This window comes from Cebus imitator, unplaced genomic scaffold (assembly GCF_001604975.1).
Source record: "Cebus imitator isolate Cc_AM_T3 unplaced genomic scaffold, Cebus_imitator-1.0 Scaffold261, whole genome shotgun sequence".
NCBI lineage: Eukaryota > Metazoa > Chordata > Mammalia > Primates > Cebidae > Cebus > Cebus imitator.
The window spans coordinates 842,962-867,072 of record NW_016107576.1 but is presented as its reverse complement, the minus strand read 5'-3'; the positions used below and the strand labels follow the sequence as shown (position 1 = coordinate 867,072).

Genomic DNA, 24,111 nt, shown 5'->3' with positions numbered 1-24,111 from the left:
TCTTGGAGTTCCCAAACCTTTTTTGCTTTTTTTTTTTTTTTTTTAAAACATGGTATTGACTTTTTAAGATAGAGCCAGTTGTCTCATAGAATGTTCTACATTATGAATGCACTTCATTACCTCTAGGGTGTCATTTAACTTGTTTCTCCAACCTCTCTTATCTCCTGTAAACAGTTAAATATACGGCCTTAAAGTGACACAGGTTACTACTTGGGGCAATAGTATTTTATAAATAGTGCCCTGTATTTTATATTGCATTATATCAGGATATACATAATGCTTTACATTTGAATCTTTCTAAATTTAATTAGTTGGGCAATGGGAATAATAGCTAAAAGAGACTATACGAAGCAAGAAAACTTGTTATAAAGTTACTGGAATAATTACAGTGTGAGATGATGGTGACTCATGTGCTAGCAGTAAAGTTGATTAAAAAGTAATCAGATTTTGTATATATTTGAAAACTAGAGACAATCCATTGGAAGTGGAGTTCAAGAGTCAAGTAGAAGAGTCAGAGTCAGTCTATTGGAAGTAGAGTTTGAGAGAAGAGTCAAGTAGAAGACTCAAGTATGCAAGAAAAATCAAGTATGACTCCAAGGCATTTGGCCTCAGATACTGAAAGGGTAGATTTGACATCACCTGAGATGGCAAAAAGTCATAGGTGGTACGAATTTTGGGGAAGGGGAAAAGATTCAGTTTCAGACATATTAAGATGAAATATCTATTGGCCATCCAAGTGGAGATGTCAGCCACTCAGCTGAATACATGCATATGTGAATCTGGAATTTGGGAAAGAGGACTGGGATGGGGCTATAAATTTGGAAATCCTTGGCATAAAGTTGGCATTTAAATAGATTAGACTAGATGAGATCATCAAAGAATAAGTAGAAAAGAGAACAAAGAGCTAAAATATTTCAAAATTAAGAGGTCAGGAAGAAGATGAATACCCAGTAAAGATGACTGAGAATGAATAACCAGGGAGGTAAGATGAAAACAAATATAATATGTATGCTAGAAGCCTAGTGAAGCCTATGTCAAGGAAGAGAACATGATTAATGGTGTCAACTGTTGTGAATACATAGGTCAAGAATGTTTAGGATAATAATTAACATATTTAGTAATGAAAAGGTGAATTTATCAAGAATAGTTTTGTTGGAATAATGGAGGTGAAACCTTGATTGCAGTTGGTTTAAGAGAAAACACAGAGAAGGTATTGGGGGTCTGAGATGGTGTGACATACTTGTTTAGAAGAGGGGAAGAGTGGGCCAGGCACGGTGGCTCATGCCTGTAATCCCAGCACTTTGAGAGGGTGAGGAAGGCAGATCACGAGATCAAGAGATTGAGACATTCCTAGCCAACATGGTGAAAGCCCATCTCTACTAAAAATACAAAAATTAGCTGGGTGTGGTGGCATGTGCCTATAGTCCCAGCTACTTGGGAGGCTGAGACAGGAGAATTGCTTGAACCCAGGAGGCAGAGGTTGCAGTGAGCCAAGGTCGGGCCATTGCACTCCAGTCTGGCAACAGAGTGAGACTCCATCTCAAGTAAACAAACAAAAAAAAAAAGGAAGAAGAGGGAAAGAGTGAATCAATGAGTGGCAGATAGTAAGACTGCCCACACAAAAAAGATTCCACTTGAAATTCATGGTCATGAATTTAAAGTGAGAATGGTACTTATGATGGTATAAATTTTTCTCTCTAGCCACGTTCGGCTGCTCAGTTGTAGGTATGGAATAGGTGGAGACATGCATTAACCATGTTTGTTGTATTACCAAGGAACACAATGAAGTGAGAGAGGGGCAAGAAGTCAAAAGTATATGCAAGGGAGTGATCATGATTGCTCTACGGAACTTAAGCTAGATATGGAGGGTACCACCTTCAATCATACAATTGAGAAATAGTAAAAAAGGTGATAGGATCAATGCATTGGGGGGTCCCAATATGGTTGGGGTATTAGAGGAAGTGAGCTAGAGGCATGAGAAGTGTAATCAGACAATGGGATACACGAAGTTGGGATCATGGTGGAGTCAATAACTAACACTTTATGTAATTCATGTTTTTGCTTTTATAAAACTTCAAAAATGATAAGCAAGTCTTTCTTATATTTTAGTATAAAAAGATTTTCTTACCTCTGATGAGGAAGGTCGACTTGGATTGAGCGACATATTCACTAATGTCTGAATGGGATAATTATCATTGGAATTTTTTTCTTTTTTTATCTTTCTTCATTTAAGTAGTATTAAATAAAAATTACAACTTTTTTTTTGGCTTAAGATAGCATTCCACTCATTTCTGGTCTCTGACTTGTTCAAGAAATAAAAAGGAAAACACAAAAGCATTAAACTAAAAATGAAAACTTAGGAATATATACAATCTTCATTATTCTAACTCAAAAGGACATAATACTAGTAAATATGACTGGTAATTGTAATGAAATGACCATAAATGTATAAAACTAAGTAAAGTAATAAATTACATTATAATGAACTTGTGACCAGGACATATTTTACTACTCTAAATCTTTTCTTGGTTGAAAATTATGTTTACATAAACAGCATTTTACATAAATTAGAAATACACGTTTGGAAGTAGAAAGAATTTATGATCCTTGGTTAGGATCAACTACAAATTCTAAGCATGCCTAAAGTTTTAATTAGCCTCTTGGCTAGTTAAAATGGCTGTAGAATGATGAAAACTGTTTAACCATATACATTTCTTCCTGGGTTTTGATGCCTCAATAATAAAAAACATGATTATTCCAGATGAAAATGCCAATCTTTAAATATGTCAGGCTTCATTTGTGTATTATTTCCTGTATTTTTCCTCAGAGGATTTATGGCAGTTTACCAGAATGTATGATACAATTAAAAATATATAAATGTATTTAAGAAAAATTGAAAAATAAGGTATCTGAATTATTACTCTAAAAGGAATTATCAAAGTAGGTTAATTCTTAAGGATATACTAATTGTACTGACACAAAAGCTGAAGCTTTCCTAGATTTCAAAACATTGCTCTTCCTTGGCTTATGTTAAAATAATGATTTAAATCTAACAAAACTTAAAATTCCTCTGATCTGGTATTGATTATAGCTCTACAAAACCGTAACAAGTACTACTAATTGTTTTAATAGTATCAAAATTAAAAGATTATTTCCTGAAATATACAATCTCCTTAGTTTTGCATATTACTTCCTATATTTCTTACAATAATTAAAATGTGATTATTCATTTTGACCATGTCAAACGCTATTTTAAGAGCACATTAGTACTTTAAGAAAGTATTTATAGATCTATCCCAAAACTCTGTATGCCATTGTATTAATATTAACCTCTATTGTGAACCTAGGGGAACCATGACTCACATACATATATAGTCACTTCATTATTAGGTAAGAATTAATCCATATTAATTATAGCATATGGACATTCATTGATTCATTGGTATGCAAATTCGTAGGCTAAAAGTTTTAATTTCTGTTACATATTAAAATTTGATACTTTAATTCAGAACAATTTTTTTTCTTTGAGACAGTCTCCCTGTGTCGCCCAGGCTGGAGTGCAGTGGCACAATCTCAGCTCACTGCAGCTTCTGCCTCCCAGGTTCAAGCAATTCTCCTGCCTCAGCCTCCCAAGTAGCTGAGATTACAGGCCTGTGCCACAACGCCCAGTTAATTTTTGTATTTTCCGTAGAGACAGGCTTTCACCATGTTGGCCAGGCTGGTCTTGAACTACTGACCTCAGGTGATCTGCCTGTCTTGGCCTCCCAAAGTGCTGGGATTACAGGAGTGTGCCACCCACTGTGCCAGGCCCAGAACAAATTTTTAACTATGCAAACTCAAGATAGATCAGTCAAGACCTGCTTTATTGTTGTCCTGTGGTAAACCTATACAGGACTCCACTATACAGGTTGAGAATCCCTAATTTTAAAATCTGAAATCTGAAATGCTCCAAAGTCTGAAACTTTTTGAATGCTGACATGGTGTTCCAAGGAAATGCTCATTGGTGCATTTTGGATTTTGGTTTAGGGTTGTCCAACCGGTAAGTATATAATGCAAATATCCCAAAATTTTAAACAATCTGAAATCCTCAACATTTCTGACCCCAAGCATTCTGGATAAGAGATACCTATAGTATCCTTTCTAAAGTAATGGCAAAGAAGCCATGTTTGGGATTTTAAAAACTCCCTTTAGCATTTCTGATGGGAACAATGCTGGAGTCCAAATCCTGGGCTGAGCAGAAACAAAATGTTCTGACATGAAAAGATGATCCCTTGGGAATTGGACCTGGGAAAGAGCTCAAGATTCAAGCATTATAGACATTATTAGTAAGAATATAAAAAAGAGAAGTCATGGGGTAGTATCATAGCCATGAGGCAAGCCTGTATTATGGGAAAGCTATACATATTTATAGAGAGATAGAAAAAGATAAAGAATAGAGAAAATGACTAAGTAAGCTGGTAGTGAGAAGCAAATAGAGGAAGTAACATAGCTGATTCATGTTTATAACTAAGCACCAGCACTTAATAAATGCTGACATGGGCTATGTTTAAATATACCAATAAAGTAGAATCTCACACAAGATAATCAGATTGATTGGGAGCCAGAAAAGCAGGTTTCTAGACCCTTATGACCTGTAAAACCATTCATTGGTCTGAGTGTCAGTTTCTTAGTGGTAAGTGACTCGAACTCTTCAAGAACCTTTGCAGCTTTAAAATTTTTTGATTACTCAAGGAATGCAAGAAGTGACAGGGAAACTTACATTCTGGAATTAAAAAATCAGAATACAGTCAACTTCACGCCTGATGATGGGAGAATTTTTTGGCACAATTCCTGATTCTTAAATCACCAAGGCATGAAATCTATCTGATCAGGATAAATTCAGATTACATATATGTCCTGGGAGTTCTGCTTTGATTCCTGGTTAAGCTGTAAATAAAATTCTAATCCATTCATTTTTTTTTTTTTTTTGAGATGGAGTTTTGCTCTTGTTGCCCAGGCTGGAGTGCAGTGGCTCGATCTCGGCTCACCGCAATCTCTGCCTCCCAGGTTCAAGTGATTCTCCTGCCTCAGCCTCCCGAGTAACTGGGATTACAAGCACCCGCTACCACGCCCAGCTAATTTTGTATTTTTAGTAGAGATGGGGTTTCTCCATGCTGGTCAGGTTGGTCTCATATTGAACTCACCACCTCAGGCGATCCACCTGCCTCAGCCTCCCAAAGTGCTGTGATTACAGGCATGAGCCACCAGGGCCACAAATTCTAATCCAAATTCTAATCTGTCTCAGGTAAATAGATTAAAATGCCTGAAATGCCTGAGGGCACTCCAAAATCTATAAGCATTTATAGTAGTCATACTTGTAGGACCAGTTGAGGAATGAGGTTTGTTTTCTATACAGGTCCTAATGTAGACAAAATGGCATACTTGTCTTGATTTTAAATATTTTCAGGATATATTAAGACATTTTAGGGTGGGAGAGGGTCTCCCAGAGAGTAACAGAATGATATAGGATTAGAATCTATGTTGGAAAATGAATTAGAGTTAGGTTTCTTTTACTTTGTGATTTTTGTGGGCATGTAGTAGGTATATATATTTATGGGTACATGAAATATTTTGATACAGGCATACAATGTGTGAAAATCACATCACGGTAAACAGGGTATCCATGACCTCAAGCATTTATCCTTTCATGTTACAAAAAATCCAATTACGCTCTTATTTTTAAATATATAAATTATTAACTATAGTCACAATAATTGCACTATCCAACACTATTTTATTCATTTTATCTAACTTATATTTTTGTACCCATTAACCATCCCCAGTCCCCACCCACTACCCTTCCCAGCCTCTGGTAACCATCATTCTACTATCTCCATGAGTTCAAATGTTTTAATTTTTACTGCCAAATAAGTGAAAACATATGAAGTTTATGTTTCTGTGCCTGGCTTTTTAACCTAACACAAATGACCTCCAGTTCCACCCATGTTGTTGCAAATGAGATGATCTCATTCTTTTTTATGGCAGAATAGTATTCTATTGTGTATTTGTGCCACATGTTATTTACTCATTCATCTGTTGTGGACACGTAGGCTGCTTTTACATCTTGGCTATTGTGAATAGCGCTGCAGTAAACAAGGGAGTGCACATACCTCGATATACTGGTTTCTTTTCTTTTGGATCTCTATCAAGTAGTGGGATTCTTGGGACATACTGAAGCTCTATTTTTAGTTTTTTTGAGGAACCTGCAAGCTGGTCCCCATCATGGAGACCAGCTAATTTACATTCTCACCAACAGTGTACAAGGGTTCCCTTTTCTCCACACCCTCACCAGCATTTGTTATTGCCTATATTTTGCATAAAGGCCAATTTAATTGGGGTGAGATGATATCTTATTGTAGCTCTGATTTGCATTTCTCCTGATCAGTGATGTTGAACACCTTTTCATATACCTGTTTACCATTCATGTCTTCTTTTGAAAAACATTTATTCAGCTCTTTTGCCCATTTTTAAGATGGATTATTATATTTTTTCCTATATAGTTGTTTGAGCTCCTTATATATTCTGGTTATCAGATGGATAGTTTGCAAATATTTTTTTCCCATTCTGTGAGTTGTCTCTTCTCTTTGCTGATTGTCTCCTTTGTAGTGCAGAAGTTTTTCTTCTTTGTTTTTATTTTATTTTATTTTTATTTTTGAGACAGGGCTTCTCTGTTGCCCAGGCTGGAGTGCAGTGGCATGATCATGGTTCACAGTCTTGATCTCTGAGGGCTCCCAAGTAGCTGGGACCACAGGTACGTGCCACCATATCTAATTTTCGTAGTTTTGGCGAGATGGGGTTTCGCCATGCTCCCCAGGCTGTTATTAAACTACTGGGCTCAAGCAATCCACCTGCTTCAGCCTCCCAAAGTGCCTAGATTACAAGCATAAGCCACCGTGCCTGGCTCTGTACAGGTTTTTAACTTGAGGTAATCCCATTTGTCCATTTTTGCTGTTGTTGCCTGTGCTTGTGGGGTATTATTTAAAAAAAATCTTTGTCCAATCCAATTTCCTGGAAAGTTACTCCAATGTTTTCCTTTTTTTTTTTTTTGTGAGAGATGGAGTCTCACTCTCGGCTTACAGCAATCTCTGCCTCCTGGATTCAAGTGATTCTCCTGCCTCAGCTTCCCAAGTAGCTGGGACTACAGGTGTGTGCCACCACACCAAGCTACTTTTTGTTTTCAGTCGAGATGAAGTTTCACTATATGTTGGGCAGGCTGGCCTAAAACTCCTGACCTCAGGTAATCCACCCACCTCAACCTCTAAAAGTGCTGGGATTACAGGTATGAGCCACCATACCCTGCCTCCAATGTTTTCTTATAGTAGTTTCATAGTTTTACGTCCTAGATTTAAGTTTTAACCCATTTTGATTTGATTTTGGTACATGAGGAGAGAGGTCTAGTTTCATTCTTCTGATATGGATATTCAGTTTTCCAAGCACTATTTATTGATGGGACTTTCCTTTCTCCAATGTATGTTCTTGGCACCTTTGTATAAAACAAGCTCACCTGAGATGAATGGATTTGTTTCTGGGTTCTCTATTCTATTCCACTGGTCTATGTGTCTGTTTTTATGCCAGTACTTTAAGCTGTTTTGGTTACTATAGCTCTGTAGTATAATTTGAGTTCAGGTAACATGATTCCTCCATTTTTATTCTTTTTGCTCAGGATAACTTTGGTGACTCTGGGTCTTTTATGGTTCTGCATAAGTTTTAGGATTGTTTTTAATACTTCTGTGAAGAATGTCATTGGTATTTTGATAGAGATTGCATTGAATCTGTAGATTGCTTTGGGTAGTTTAGATATTTTAACAATATTGATTCTTCCAATACATAAACATGGAATATCTTTCCATTTTTGAGGGGTTCTCTTCAATTTCTTGTATCAGTGTTTTCATAGTTTTCATTGTAGAGATTTTTAACTTCCTTGGTTAATTCCTAGGTATTTTATTTGTAACTACTGTATATATTATTTTCCTCCAAACTTCAATTTCCTTAACCACTATAAAAACAGAATAAGCTCATTCTTTGAGAAAGAAGTCAGAATTGTGAAATCCCCCTTTGAAGAAATTTAGCCTTTAAACTACGAAGTAAGGCATGTGAATCTTATTTTATTTATTCAAATTCTGAATTTTGACCTAGTAAACTAAAGAACTTGGGGTACTAATTAGTTGAATAAGGTGAAGATCTAAGGTAAATTTAAATTAAATTGATAAAGTAAATTTAAATTTAAATTGATAAACATAAAATGACAGATTACTTGGTTGTTTTTTCTTGCCATTTATTGCTAAAAGGATCCCCTTGGTGACAAATTCTTTTTATAACAGGCCAGTCTTCAACCAACTGAATGGTGAGCATCTATGTCTGTACAGTTGGTAACATGATTGAAATTTTTAGAGCATTGTGGAAGGTCAAAGAACATCTCCTAAACAAAAGTTTACAAGACACAGTTCATAAACGGTATTTACAGCTAATCACTTCAGATTTAATTGAACTTAAAGTTTACTAAATTTTTTTTTTTTTGAGACAGAGTCTTGCTCTGTCACCCAGGCTGGAGTGCAGTGGGGCGATCTTGGCTCGCTGCAACCTCCGCTTCCCTGGTTTAAGTGATTTTCCTGCCTCAGCCTCTTGAGTAGCTGGGATTAAAGGCACGGGCTACCATACCCAGCTAATTTTTATATTTTTTAGTAGAGATGGGGTTTTACCATGTTGGCCAGGATGGTCTTGATCTCTTGACCTCATGATTTGCCCACCTCAGCCTTCCAAAGTGCTGGGATTACAGGCGTGAGCCACCGCGTCTGTCCTCAATGGTTTTTTTGTCTTCTTCTTTGCTATCCTACATAGAATCTTTAAAGACATGCTACAAAAAAAATACCATCTGGTGTTTGAGACAGCAGTCCAGTCTGTGGTTTCTCAATGCAGAGGTTAATAAAAAAAAGCAATGAAAACTTTTTCTGAAATTGTTTTGGCCTAAGACACTGCTTATTCCTCAACAGCTTCCCTCACAGAAGAAATTATTGGACCATATATTCCCTAAAATCTCTTCCAGCATTAACATTCCACAGTTCTTAACAGTTCAGTGATATATTCTAAAACTACTGTAAAATAAATCATTCTTTGAATAAAGATACTTGTGTTTAATCTTACAAATCTGTAAAGTATGAATGACGTTTTAGCATTATACAGTCAACAAAGCACCAAAGGTGAAATAATTAAAATACCGTTTGGGAAAAAACAGTATTTATTGAGATATCCTTCATATTCTTTATATATATAAAATATCATTTCATTCTGAAAAACAACTCCACGAAGTAAGCTTTATTGTTTCTTTGGAAATAAAGCCTCAGTAGTTTAAGTGGCTTGCCCAAGAATACCATGATAAGTAGCAGAGCCAGAATTCAAACCCTGGTTTTAACCCCAATCAGTACGTCTGTACGAATTAAGTAAAATGCTAAACTTACACTGTACATTTTTGTGAACTGATATAAACTGTTGAGTAAATTAGGTTTTGTTGACCAGAGCAATTACACAAGCTTTTCTAATAAAAAATTTGAAATGTATTAATGATGAAATTATTAACATTAATAGAAAACAGCGCATTCATTCCGAGCCTGACTACCACAAAAGAAATAGGAAACACCTGACTTTAATAGAAAACATCAGCGCATTCATTCGGAGACTACCCCAAAATAAATAGAAAACATCTGCCCTTAATACTGTGACATAACACACACATTTCCATGGATGAAAGAATGACGCACTGGCTGAGCCTATTTTGTTTGGTTAGATCCTACCATCTCTCCTAAAAACTTCTTTGGGACTCAATTTCAAGCAGGAGGTAATAAATTACAACGAAAATACTAAAGAGCAAACTTTACGGAAACAAAAATAAGTTGTATACAGTAAGCGTTAATTCTCCAGATTAAATGGGTAACAGAGTAGACAGGTGTAATCTTCAGCCAGCACTTTGGCTTCTTCGATCTTTCAGAAAACCGATTCAAAAGCTAAGAGACCAGTAAAGTCAAACATCGAGAAGATCTTTTCTCCAGCGAATCAGCGCCCCTGCATCCCGCCCGTCCACCTCCGCTGGGTCGGCTACAGCGGTCTCCTCCGGTCTACCGGGCTGCGCGGGGTGGGGGTGGGGGTGGGGGGGGCACTGAGCATGCCCATTTGCCAAACTCGGGTCACAGAGAGGGTCTCTGGTCTCTAAACTTTCTTAACTAGAAAAATGTCAGGGACCTAGCTTACTCAGTTGTGGTCATCTCAGAGAGACATGCCTGTACGGGACAGGGTGTGTGGGTGACTCACGCCGCTCAGAGGACCTCTGCCCTCCCTTCCCTCAACCCCTCCCGCAAACTCCGGGAGAAAAACTGAGACCTCCTGGTCACCCGCCGCCGGGCCTTTTAGAAACTCCCACAAGCTCTGACTTCCCTCACTGGTCCTCTTCAGACCCCCTCTTAAGTGTTAGCGGCCAACAATAAGCTCTCTCCTTACCTCTCCCAAAGCGGCCCCTCTGGAGCGGAAAGTAGAACTTAGGCGGGTCGTGCTCGCCTCCAGCAGCCACCTCGCCCACGGACTGCTCCGCCCCTTCTCGTCCTCCTACTCCACGCTCGTGCTCAGGGCCGAGTGAGAAGCTGGAAAAGAAGGCAGGCAAGGTGCGCATGCGCACCGAGGGTGGAGCCGCTGAGCACAGATCCGGAAACTTAGAGACAAAGTTCGGAGCCCCGCCCCCGCCGCGCGCAGCTCACTTGTCTGGCCCTGTCGACCCACGGCCCACCACCTACCGACCCACGAATCGGCCCGGCCCTCCGGTACACCATGTCTGGCTCCTCCAGCGTCGCCGCTATGAAGAAAGTGGTTCAACAGCTCCGGCTGGAGGCCGGGCTCAACCGCGTAAAAGTGAGCAGGGGCGGGCGGCCGGTGGGATCCCGCGGCCCAGCTGGCGGGACACGCGGCTGCGGCCCTCATTTCCTTGGAGGGGACGCGCTCTCGGCGGCGGCGATCCGGGAGCGGCCAGCTTTAGAGAAAGCGCCGCATGGGTCTACGCTGTGGTTTAGGGGGACAATTAGTCCGCCCTTCCGCCCCAGGACTTCACCAGGCGGGTTGGCCCCTTGGCTGAACCGTGGCCCGCATTCCGGTCCTCCTCCCTCTCTACCTCCCTTGGTCGCCTCCTCGTCTGGCCTCGCCAACAGCTGCGCCTCGGCGCGCGGTCCGCACCCTTCCTTTCCCGCTCTGCCAGCCTCCTGTTTCTCATCGGACAGGGTATTTTCCGACTTTTGATTCAGAGCAGACTTTTTCCCCCCATTTTACCTTTCCCACTCCTCCTTCCTTTAGTATTAAACTCTTACCTTCAGCTTCTCTTACCCATTTAACACATACTTTTAAGCGAATTATTGCATAACTTAAACTATGGATTAAAGCAGCATTTTTCGAAACGTTCCTGGAGTGTAAAGTTTTGGTCATTGCCCCGTACAACTTCGATCAAAGCGTGCATTTCATACTTATGGCACAGTTTGCTCGTATTTGACCTTGGGGATACCAATTCGTCGGCATGCCCAAGAAAGTGATTAGTGTGGGTAATTATTGGTCTTATTTTGGCGTCTGGTTAGTATTGGCCTTGTCTTGAGGTATTTACTTTGGGGGGGAAAGCCTTTTGTTGTGTTGATAGAACAACTTGACATTCAAGTGCTATTCTAAGTATTTCCTGATTATTACAGTCCTAAATAGATTGGCTTCTTTCTGGTACAATGGGTCAGGCTACATGTGAAACACTTCTGCAGTTAAAAAAAGAAAGAATGTAAATCATGTGCCCTGTTAAAAGCAGTCTGTTCCTAAGATGATTGGATTTTATACTCATTAGGCTAGTCTTTATTACTTCCTGAAACGTTTTGTGGATGAGAGAGGGTCTCTGGTCTCTAAGCTTTCTTAACTAGAAATGTCAAGGACCTAGCTTACTCAGTTGCGGTCAACTCAGAAGGGAAGGGAAATTCCCATTCGTCTTGGTGTAGGATCCCCTTCACTTCCAGTCCTTGAAGTGCTGTAGACCTAACTGCAGTTTGGAATCCATTTCTCTACTCTCCCAATTCTTACCTCATCCCAGTGCCAGTGGTTTCTAGTCAGTCTTGGCTGGATTTGGCTCTGAAATTTGAAATCATGCGTTTCTTAACAACCATTGTGTATCATTCAGGTGTGCCTTTATCATAAATAGGATGGACCAGGAGAGAAAAAAGTGGGGGCAGGGTAGTGAAAGCAGTGAATTGCACACACTTAGTCTCCAAAGAAAATTACATGAGGTTTTCAGACGAAAATATTCCAAGAGCTTTACCTGGAAAACCTTAGCTGCTGCCCCCCTAACCCCACAAAACTGATTCTATCTTAATCTTCACTAGGCTTCTTGTCGGGATCATTAAAGCCATCAGAAATGAGTTGGTTTGGGAGTTCTCAATTTCTGGCTGATGTTAAGGCTATAGCAAGGAGGGGAGGGCATCTCACTTTGGGATTTTTAAATGAGCTTTTCGTTAGACATGTTGCTAAATGTGGTTAGGTTCCATTTCTGTATCTGTTTTATCAGTGACTGGGCTAGCTGATTTTTGGTGATATTTTTAAACTATACAAGCTTATTTTTAACCTGTATGTTTGAGTGCGATTGACAGAACTTATCACAAGTGCTTGACAGACTGTCATAGGTATGTCTGGACATTTTTGAGAGTGAAAAGGGGACTAGTAATTAGGCCAGGATTGCAGGGTTTCAACCTCCTGGATGGTGATTGTTACAGTGCCTTGGGGGCTAGCAGCTTGTTCCAGTTTTAGAGTCTTTGTCTCAGCTTTCCTCACTGCTTGGAATGCTATTTCTCACTGATGGTTATTTGGCCAGATCTCTTGTCATTGAGTCTCAGGTTCAGTGTCACCTCAGACACCTTCCCTTAGGTGGCCACCCAGTCACCATCTAAAAGATTACTAATTTTACCACAGTGCACCTTGTCTGTCATTTTCTCTGAACTGTCAGCTCCATAACAACAGGGCTCTGGCTGTTCTTATGTATTCTCAGTACCTATATGTGGCACATAGTGGTGCTTGAAAAGTTGTGAAAAGGAGTTACATTGGATCCTGCCTACACTTTAAACAGAAAATTAATAGGTACTCTTTATGCTTCCTGTTAATATGAATGAAAACACTAAACATTGTTACAATATTTGGTGAAAAATGACACCGCTGTCGTCCTACTTTAGCTACACTTCTTTGGAAGGGAGGGGACAAGGGGGCCTATAGTCATTAGTAAAATGCTTTTACATAGGAACTAATAAACCTATGGAACTCACTACCCTGGACTGTTGTATAAGCCAAACACACAAATAGAGTCAAGAAGCATTTAGATTCATCTTAGTATGATGAATTATTTGATCAGGTCGGAGGTACAGCTGTAATCTTCAGGGTTTCTTGGTATAGAGAGCATTCGTGATGCTGTTAAGTCCCTAAGGCTACATATCCAGCTGGATGGACTGAACACCTTGCTCTCAGCATCCGTTATTCTCAGTTAAGACTGAGAATAAAATGCATGATTATATCTCCCACTTCTTAAATCTCAGTTCAAGACTTCAGATATTAGATGCATTTGGAGTGTTTTAGTCACTCATGTTCCACGTCTGAACGGTTCAGTTCATTGTTTTGTGTACCAACAGTATTTTAATGTTATTAAACTAGACAGTGACAGTTTTCTGCCCAGTGTCATGTGACTGAAAGGCTGATAGCAAACTTCAATTTGTTTTTCTAAGCAGGCTGCCTTTAAGAAACTATTGCCTTAAATCTGATTTAAGTGTGAATATACATATACAGAGCCACCCAAACAAGACTTAAGGAACTTATATGTCTTTATGGTTATTTTATTGATAGTCTACATTACCTTAGCAGAATATATACAAATAGTAGATGTTTAAGTGAATGATGCATGCCTCTTTTAATCTGTTTTAGTTTAAAGAGTACAAGGGTCTGACAAGTTTGAGGATCAGTATACTGAATGCATTCTTAGTGTTTGGTTTTCTAAATTACGTGCTAGTTATCCCACATTATGTTTATTCAAAGTAGCATTTTTCCAGTAATTCTGCTTTCAAGACAAAGTAATAGTTTTCTAGAATGTTATTGCTCTTTTTGTTCTGTAATGCTTTTAATAAAAACAAGATGTTAAGTACCCTCAGGTTTGCACTTGAACAGCCTATTATTAATAAGATGTGCTATGCTTTGCAAAAAGAAACGTAATTGTACTGTTCGTATGCAGTCATTTGATGCTTCCAGTAATCAAGCAAAAGAAAACATACTTCATATCAGTCTTATTTACAAGCATTAGTTTTAAGTATTAAGCGCTCACTAGGCCAGGTGCAGTGGCTCACACCTGTAATCTCAGCACTTTGGGAGGCCGAGGTGGATCACGAGGTTAAGAGATCGAGACCATCCTGACCAACATAGTGAAACCCCATCTCTATCAAAAATACGAAAATCGGGCGTGGTGGTGTGCACCTGTAGTCCCCACTACCCTGGAGGCTGAGGCAGGAGAATCATTTGAACTCAGGAGGCGGAGGTTGCAGTGAGCTGAGATCACACCATTGCACTCCAGCCTGATGACAGAGCAAGACTCCATCTCAAAAAAAAAAAAAAAAAAAAGGGCTCACTATATGACTTAAGTCTTCAATTATTAAATAGTATCTTCTTCTGAAGCAAGAGAAGTACTGTTTTATTCTAAGTACAGTATTTCCAGAGATTTGAGAAAACCTTCATTAAAATGTTCTCACCACCTGGCACTTTCCCGCTCTCTCTCTTCTATATAGGTTTCCCAGGCAGCTGCAGACTTGAAACAATTCTGTCTGCAGAATGCTCAACATGATCCTCTGCTGACTGGAGTATCTTCAAGTACAAATCCCTTCAGACCCCAGAAAGTCTGTTCCTTTTTGTAGTAAAATGAATCTTTAAAAGGTAAGTTTCCTTAAAAACAAAAGCCGACATTGTAGGAATAACTAGCCTTCTCTTTGCAGCACTTTAAAGGTCATCCTATGTACTTTCCTTTGACCCTCCATTTCCAGCATTTTTCTGTTTTGCAAAGTGATGATTCATGAAACTTGCTGAGTTAGTAGTCATGAAGGCTGTTTCTATTTTACCATAAAGACGGATAAATTGAAGATTTAATGGCGATAGGGTATAGGAGAGTTACTACAAAATGCCACGACTGTTAACAGGCCATGTGTCACTTTTTAGAGCATTGACCTAATGGCCTACGTATATTGGGAGTCACCAAGTACTAGTTTTGTTTTTATGTACCTGGCAAACATTTAGAGAGTTTTAAAAAAATCTGCAATGTTTTTGGGGGATGACTTAAAGTACTACCAACTGATCTAGATTAATTCTGATGTTATTGCTCTAACTGAACCCAGCTGTAGAACAGAATAGCAAAGATTGGGAATTGGAAATACAAGAGAAAATCAGATGTAATTGAAAAAGCCAGGGTGGTTCAGGCATTTGGACTGAGGTAGAACAGCCTTTATGTTTTGTTCTCATTTGTTGGATTAAAGATAAAACATAAAGGAAATGCAGTATATGAGTTTTTGGTGGCAGACAGACAATGGACTGAATTTCAGAGAATTAAAAACTAAAGACCTGCTGGCTTTAGTAAAGCATGCTTCAGTACATTAGTGACTTCCAGATCAAATGTCATGTGTACAAAATATATGTTAGTCTAAGAGGTGTGACCCAAAACTTTTTGGATCCTTTAAAATGTAACTCAAGGGTGCTGCCTTTTTATAAATTCTTTGTACTTTAGTTAGGGAATGTACTCATTAGTATTGACCTATGAGAAGCAAACTTAAATAGTACTTAAAAAAAAAAATAAAGATTTTGTATGTGGCACACACCCCTTACTAACATTCTGACTGCAAAGTCCAGGAAGCTGCTTCCTAAAATACGTTGTTACATAGTCGTGCCTTAATTAAGTTTTATAGGCCTGGGAGTGTCCAGGAAGTCTGTGTAAGTACATGTTTCCAGTCTATCCCAGCAGTATAAGAAAACAGCTTTGTGGGTATTAAGATTTGAAGCAATTTGGGCTAGGGAAAGAATACTTGGGCATCAAAGCATTGCTTCTCAAGCTTGAATAGATGCAGATCACTTTGTTAAAATGCAAATTCTAATTCAGCGGGTCTGAGGTGAGGCTCCAGCACTAGCATTTCTTACAACTGCCGACTTACACTGATGCTGATGGTACTAGACCTAAACTGAGTGGCATGAATGTAAAGAATTTGCATTGGAGTTATGTATGTAAATATAGTTTTAAAAATACATGGTTTTTATGACTTGTAAAACAGTATAGGTGATTTAGCAACACGAAATACAAGAAGAATAGAAATCACCATGATCATTACACCTAGAAATAATCACTGGTAATAAATTGTATTTCCTTTCCTTTTTTTTTTTTTTTTTTTTTTTTGAGACGGTGTTTTACCCTTGTTGCCCAGGCTGGAGTGCAATGGCGTGATCTTGGCTCACTGCAATCTCTGTCTCCGCATTCAAGTGTTTCTCCTGAGTAGCTTGGATTACAGGTGCATACCACCATGCCCAGCTAATTTTTGTATTTTTAGTAGGGACAGGGTTTCTCCTTGTGAGTCAGGCTGGTCTTGAACTCTGGCCTCAGGTGATCCACCCACCCCAGCTTCCCAAAGCGGGATTACATGCGTGAGCCACCACACTTGGCCCTGTATTTCCTTTTAAGAGGAATTTATTTTTTTTGACATTCCAGCTTTCAAAATTTTTCCTCTTTTATACAAAACAAAGTAGGAGAAATAATACAGGATTAAAAACTTAAAACAGTAGAATATGTATGCACAAAAAATGAAGATGACAGGCTTATTGACAATGATGAAATACGTAAAATTCAGGTAGTTTTTGTTTGAAACATTTTTAAAAACATATGCAACAATGGGTGCCACAAAAATATTTTAATTAAAAATAAGGATCAGTATTTGCCATTTTTCATTCTGCCTTTTTAAAATGATGAATTTTCTTCATTAAATATTCTTTGTAAACAAGATCTTTAGCAGTATATTAACTATGATTGAATTATACTTCATTGTATATTTAAGTTTCCAAAATTTGAAGTTCCAGTGAGGTGAAGATTTTGATGAACATCTATGTATACTTAGTACTTAGTACCTCTCTTTCCTTAGTTTTTAGAAGTAAAATTAGTCAACAAGGAGTGAATGTTTAAAATTTTTACAATGTTGCACTTGATATCCCCTGACAATATAATACTTTGGCCTTCCACTAGAAACATGAGAATGCTTTTTCCTTGAGCCCTAACAAACCTTCATTTTTTGCTGCTATTTTAGGTGAGATTAAACATTTTTCATAGCATTTATTCTGTTTATGCCTCTTGAACATTTTCGTTACAAAATATCTCAATACTTTCTACCTTTCCATATCAGTAACAAATCCTAAACTTAGTATGCTCGTTTTAATTTTCTAATACCTTTCTTTTCAATTTTTTTTTTAATTTTTTAGTTTATACTGTATTAACTGAAATATTTTATGGTTTGAAAACAAAACTTTTATTTTTAAGGCATAACGTACAGCTTTGTATTCCATCATATGTGGCAACCTTCATTTATTTATCCATTCTCCTACCGAGTTATATTTAGGCCGTTTCCAGTTCATTGCTATTAAAATACTAATACAGTCAATATCCTTGTACATGTTTCGCTATGTCTAGGATTATCTAGGGAACTAGAAGTGTGGTTGCCGTCTTCTACTAGACTAGATACTCCCAAACTGCCCTGCTAAACACTCTTGTTCATTTTTCTAAGGATGTTCAGATTTTCCTTAAGAGAGCTTTACTAACCTTTTTTTATTATATACAGAATATATTTTGGCAGTAATCTTAATCTGTAAGTCTGTTTATAAAAGAGGAATGACTTACACATCAGACTGGTTGTGAAAATTAAGAGAAAGATTTTACTGTTACTGCACCATAGGCATTTCCCATCCTGTTTCTCTTTCTTAAACAAGTAATTCATGAAAAAAATTAAAAACTATGTTGATAGTTTAACTCACCTTTTTTTTTTCCATCTTAGGTTTCCCAAACCACTTCTTATGATCCAGTGAATATTCAAGAGAGCTCCATTTGAAGCCTGTACAAAAGCTTATCCCTGAAACACGTGTCTTAATATACAAACTTCTACTTCTGTCAGTCCTTAACATCTACCTCTCTGAATTTTCATGAATTTCTATTTCACAAGGGTAATTGTTTTATATACACTGGCAGCAGCATACAATAAAACTTAGTATGAAAGGATTTTTTGTTGTTGTTGCATTATTAAGTATTAAATACATGGTATATTAATCTGTTCTGAACACCTGAAGGGGTTAAGTCTGTAGTTTGTTCCACCTACTCTTCTCACATGACTTATGCCATACATCTGGCAAGACTGCTAGGGAATTAAAGGTAAACTGTGAACCTTTGTTCTTTTAAGGTCAGGAGGAGGCTGTTAAGTTCTTCAGTTTCCATTCATGAGTTATTTATAGGGTTAACTTTGTTTCAGTGCCTGAATGGAGTACTACAGCATCAGGTATAAGAGTTCCCCCCTAACCTGGCTATAAAACAAACACCCCAAACCAGGAAGCAAAGATTAGCTTCAGTAATTTGCAACTTTGCTTTAAAACTTGGTAGATCATTTTGCTTTAATTTTTACCCTTCTGAAGGTTTAAGACACTGTTAAAACGTTCAGAAACCTGGCCTCCATTTAAGTTATTTATACTATGTGCCAGACACTGGATTAATAAAAATCCAAAAATTCTATTTTTTAAAAAAAATTAATAAAAATCAAGGGTTAGCTAGTATTTATCATTTTATTCCTCTCATGTGTTCCATGCAAATGCAAATAGAAAAGTTAATCTGAATCTTGATTCCAACTTATTTACCGTTAACCAAGAACAAGAGAATTCAACGCCATCACCAAAATAACTTTTATTTGTATTTTCTACATAAACACACAGTGGCAATTTATGGCATTTGGTAATCTCTTCAGACATGAAAGGTTTATGAAATCAGCAAATGCCATTTCGAAGAGTATTCTGTCAAAAATAATGTACCAAGCAAGATAGGCCTGTTCAGCAAAATCCAGTATTATTCTCTCAGTACTTTATAAATGGAATTTTCTTCTACTTGTATCCATTTCCCGGGGCTGATTGAAAGTGGAAAGGTGGGGAGTGGAGGGAGAAAAGAAAACAAAAATATAATGAACAATTCTGGTAAGACAGTAAAAGTCAACATCCCTAGATCTTTATAGGTAACACTAGTGCTGAAAAACTGCATTTGTGTGAGACCCCCAATAGTCTTCTGTCTAATGTAAAACATGCTGGCTGTGTGTGTGATTTTAATGTTACCAAGTGAAGTACTGCTTATACTAGATAGAAAAGGATGTTTTAAAACATTGAAGTTTTCATTTATAATTTAAGATGATGATCTCCAAACTTCCAACAATAGTTCTCAAGAAACATGCAGAAGAGTTGCATATAACACAAGCTTATAAACAGATTGCTGGGCCCCATCCCCTAAGTAAGTTGCTGATCCAGTAGGTCTGCAGGCCAAAGAAATTTCAATCCTAACAGGTTCCTAGGTAATGGTGCTGGTCCCACTTTGAGAACCATTGTTTATATTTCAGATGAACCAAGGTTAATCACCAGACTCAGATATTGTTATCACATGGTTTTCAGGTCAGGGGTGCATGTGCAGGATGTGCAGGTTTGTTACATAAGTAAACAGGTGTCATAGTGGTTTGCTGAACAGATCATTCCATTACCTAGGTATTAAGCTCAGCATCCATTAGCTATTATTCTTCGTAATGCTCACTCTCCTCCCACCCTCTTATCCCATACTTTAAAAATTATTTAGTTTTTTAAAACAATAAGCACATACCTTATGGACCCATTCATACTCCCCGTATTTAGAATCAAAGGTTCCTTTCTGAAGAGACCTTAATTTTAAGGTAAAACGTGGTCCAAGTTCCTGAATTCCCACTTTCTTTTCACTCCTGAATATGTATCTTCAAAGACAAAAAGTTAAATTGGTCTGAATGAGCTACTGTTTAATATTATGACAGGGTTCAAAAGATAATTGTATCCTGTATGATACTTGCTACAATATATTGGAAAATTAGTTCATGTTGAAAATATTGAAGTCCAACGAGTTTACCTTCCTCACCTGTGAAATCTGAAGAATATATAATCCCGTTGATTGTGAAATGTGGCAACCTGCCTTCCGATAAATTGAGGATTATGTGGAAAGAGAGATGCAAACATACGTCCAATTGAATGACCCAGCCGTGTTGTAAAATTATTCAGAATTATTTCAGGTATGTGTTCTGTAGGGTCCTTACCTCTTCTCTAAAAAAATAATGAAAAACAGCACAATGAGCTAAGCTAATTCGCAATGCCTCTCAATGCAATTTTAAGTATCAAAATTTACATGACAAATTTGCAAAATTCATCTTTAATGACCAACTACCACAGATGACTTATCAAACCCATGAATTAAGATGTATCTAAAATGATTTTAATATGCAGTGAACGCAACGAAAAGAAGTTCTATTAGAGAATCAACATACTTCATAATAATGGAGGGCTATTGCCTGCTGGCTGTAACTTAATCACAGTCTCCCAAGAAAACTGATAGATAAAGACTGCTTTAATTGGAACAAATGCCATTATTAAATTAGAGCTATAAGATACAGCAACTATTAAATACTGTGAACAGATCAATGCCAATCAAGGAATGCATACAACTTACCTTAATTTCTTTACGAAGACGAACACTGCTCATTTTAAAATGAGCAGTTGGGCCATTCGGCAAGTGACTCAAAATAAGTCCATCTGTTCAAAGTTAAGAAAAACACACTGAACTCCATAATCTAAATCTAATTGTTTAAATAACTGGTCCTCTACATCGAAAGGCCCCTAAAATCTGTACCCAAGTGAATAGGCAGATGTACACATTCTTCTGGGGTTAAGTGACATTTTCCTACCATATCCAAAACTCAAATCAGTCAAAATCTTTCAAGAAAACAGACTAACCTAGAGTAGTCCCTTTTTCCTCTTTTTACAATATAATTATCATCACCCTTATAAGGTACCCCAAACTAAAGTAGGTGAAAAGAAGCTAACTGACCACTACTCTTGGGAGTAAAATAGGATGGGATTCTACAATCATGTAACACTGCAAAGAGTGTAAGTCTACCTCAATATTCTGAAGATTTATAACCCCAAAATGTCACTTTTATAAACTTGTATGGTCAGAATATGCTGTCAACTTTGAATAACATTCCGACACTAGACTCCTAAGCTTTCTTCTATGAAATTAAGGTTACTAATATTTTGCAAGAGATTAACCCTTACTTAGGATTACTGTACCACAAATTATAATCAGACCGATTAATAGCCATTCACTGTCATTTCCCATGACTGAGAATTAGGCTAGACACGCTACACTACAAATGAAATGTAAGATCACCTACCTACAACCAGCAGGGCTTTCAGCCCAAGGCTCTAGAAGTCCTGGGGTGCTACAAACTAAGACTGCTACCTATATAACATTCTTCAGGTTTTTATAGCACCATCTGAGTTTCACTTGACACAACTTTACTTTTCATGAGTAATTCTTGACTATTGCTTAATGGCATTACAAGCAGGCATACTAATGGCAATGGATAGGGCTTTCACTTTATATTATGCTTTCTAGTTTAGAAGAAAATTTTAAGCACATTTCATCTGATTCTTTCAACAACTTAAATAGGTCAGAATCAGACTTTCAAGTCTGTCTGCAAACAATACGTATCTTTCAAAACAGATGTTGCCATCTTTTTACAATGACATAACAACATTCATTCATCCAGATTAGAAGCTATGGCATCTTCAACTTCTCCTTCCCCCACCAAATCTTAACTTTTACCTTCAGAACTTCCTCAGTCTTAATGAGGTCATCAAGATTTTCCACCTAGATTATTAAAGCAGTTATTGTGGTCGGTCTGACCTTTTTTCTCACCATCTCAAGTACATCTCCTAAAATGAAGTCTGGACTTAGGCCTTGGTTCTATAAGTAGATAGCTATGGGACTTAGCTGTTTCATTCTATCTGCACCATAGTTTCTCAAGTGCTAAGTGAAACTAGATCATCTTGACAGCTGTAGCTAATTTCATACTACTCTGTCATCACAGACTCATCTACAGAAAAAAGACATTAGTATGAGATGAGTACGCTAATGAGTATGAGTCTCATACTAATGAAAGCCACAAACTACCTTTCCAACCTGTTTCCCCTATGCCCACACCAAGCTGTTTCCTAACTGGTAGGCATTCACAGTCTTATGTACTATGTATGTTAATCCTAGCATGCATTTTTTGCTTATACTATCTTGAATACCTGCAATGTTTTACTCATCTATTATGGTCTACTTCAAGTCACGTTTTTATGCAGTCAGAATTAAGATCTAAATCTTCTCAGTTCTGTTACCTCAGCACTCATCACTTGAGTTACAGTCAGGAAAACACCTTTCTTCCCAACTAATCTGTTAACACTTAGATAGAAATGGGATTTTTTTTCTTGTTTTGTTTTTTTGAGACAGGGTCTCACTCTGCAGCCCAGGCTGAAGTACAATGAATGGCACGACCGTGGCTCACTGCAGCCTCAAGCTCTCAGGCTCAAGCAATCCTCTCACCTCAACCTCCCAAGTAGTTGGGACTTAACAGGTATGCCATCATGCCCGACTAATTTTTGTAGAGAGAGGGTTTTGCCATGTTGCCCAGGCTGGTCTCAAACTCCTGGGCTCAAGTGATCCACCTGCCTTAGTCTCCCAAAATGCTAGGACAACAGGCAGATCTTTTTTTTCTTTCTTTCTTTTTCATTCTTTATTTAATTATCTTTTGATCTTTTTAAGATACTAGTGCCTACCATATAGCAGATTATCAGCAAACGTTTGAATTCTATCCTTTTTAAAGATTCACCACAGGCTAAAAGTCATGAAATACAGCCAAAAGTATTTATTAAGGGGTTTAGGAGATACAAAAGTCATTTCTTCCAACCTCCAAATCAAGGCTTAAATCCTTTCTAGAACATTTCCCGCTAAATTACTGTCTGTGTCAAAAGCAAAGTACAAAATCCAATCTTACCAGTTTCTAAATAACTTCTTTGCCTGAGTACCTGCATTGTGCAAGAGGCTTTATTTACATTACTGCTAATCCCTAACACAAATCACACAAAACAGGAGTCATCATGACTATTTCAGTAATGAGGAAAAGAGGCTGAAGAGGCTCAAGTGAATTAGCCAAAGTAAATCAGACCAAAGCAACCGTCGATCTCAACCAGGGTGGCACCGCACCTAGCTTAAGCCCTTGGCTGAAGTGTACATTTGGAAATGTACAGAGGCATTTTGTTTGTGAGGGTGACTGAGGTGTTACTGGAATTCAGCATCCAAAGGCCAGGAATGCAAACCATCTTACAAGCTGCCAAGTGTGCAGTACAAATAATTATCCTAACTCAAATGCCAATAGTTCCCATTAGAAATACGTAATGAATAGAGGATGTAGATCTGTACAGATAAAGTTTACATACTTCCCACTATACCACGTTTACTAAAATGCCTACCATATGCCAGACACTATGTTTTAAAAACATAATACATTTAATATGATCTTGTGGGAACTCTAAGGATAGGTATTATTTCCTACATTTAAAAAATGAGGAAACTGAGTGGTTAAGAAACTTGACTCAAATAACAAAACTAGCAAGTAATGGAATTTGATGATATTATAGTTGCCCTGATTCAAAGCCACTACTAGGTTTCTACAGTTTAGACAGCTGATAAAGTTCCATTTTAGAATAAGTCAAAAAGATATCCCTTTAACTTCCACCATTCAGCACTACTCTTTCACACAGTAGCCCCTCCAGTATCTTTAGAAAGATGCCATGTTCCTAGAATCCAATTTCCCACAGGCTAAATCCTGTTTTTCAACTTTTCCCCTAGTGACATCATTAGGAGTTGTGACTTTTATTCCT

The 24,111-nt window shown here is 37.8% G+C and overlaps 3 protein-coding genes across 3 annotated transcripts in view; 1 reads left to right on the top strand and 2 right to left on the bottom strand.

Annotated features, from left to right (window-relative positions):
• The window catches only part of SPATA1 (spermatogenesis associated 1), a 56,104-nt gene extending 45,453 nt beyond the window's left edge, over positions 1–10,651 (bottom strand). The window contains 2 exon segments of the mRNA XM_017499819.2: positions 2,129–2,302; positions 10,528–10,651. Of these exon segments, the coding sequence (XP_017355308.2) occupies positions 2,129–2,164 (36 nt within the window). The 5' untranslated portion in view covers positions 2,165–2,302; positions 10,528–10,651.
• GNG5 (G protein subunit gamma 5) lies at positions 10,367–18,358 on the top strand. The gene is made up of 3 exons (XM_017499823.2): positions 10,367–10,932; positions 14,853–14,997; positions 18,138–18,358. The coding sequence occupies exons 1-2, from the start codon at positions 10,852–10,854 to the stop codon at positions 14,976–14,978; spliced, it is 207 nt and encodes a 68-aa protein (XP_017355312.1). The 5' UTR covers positions 10,367–10,851; the 3' UTR covers positions 14,979–14,997; positions 18,138–18,358.
• Positions 18,359–19,002: 644 nt separating this feature from the next.
• Positions 19,003–24,111, bottom strand: part of RPF1 (ribosome production factor 1 homolog) — an 18,717-nt gene continuing 13,608 nt past the window's right edge. Inside the window, exons 6-9 of the mRNA XM_017499822.2 lie at positions 20,852–20,934; positions 20,267–20,448; positions 19,982–20,108; positions 19,003–19,247 (exon numbers count right to left, since the gene is read on the bottom strand). Of these exons, the coding sequence (XP_017355311.1) occupies positions 19,206–19,247; positions 19,982–20,108; positions 20,267–20,448; positions 20,852–20,934 (434 nt within the window). The 3' untranslated portion in view covers positions 19,003–19,205. The remainder of the gene's footprint in view (positions 19,248–19,981; positions 20,109–20,266; positions 20,449–20,851; positions 20,935–24,111) is intronic.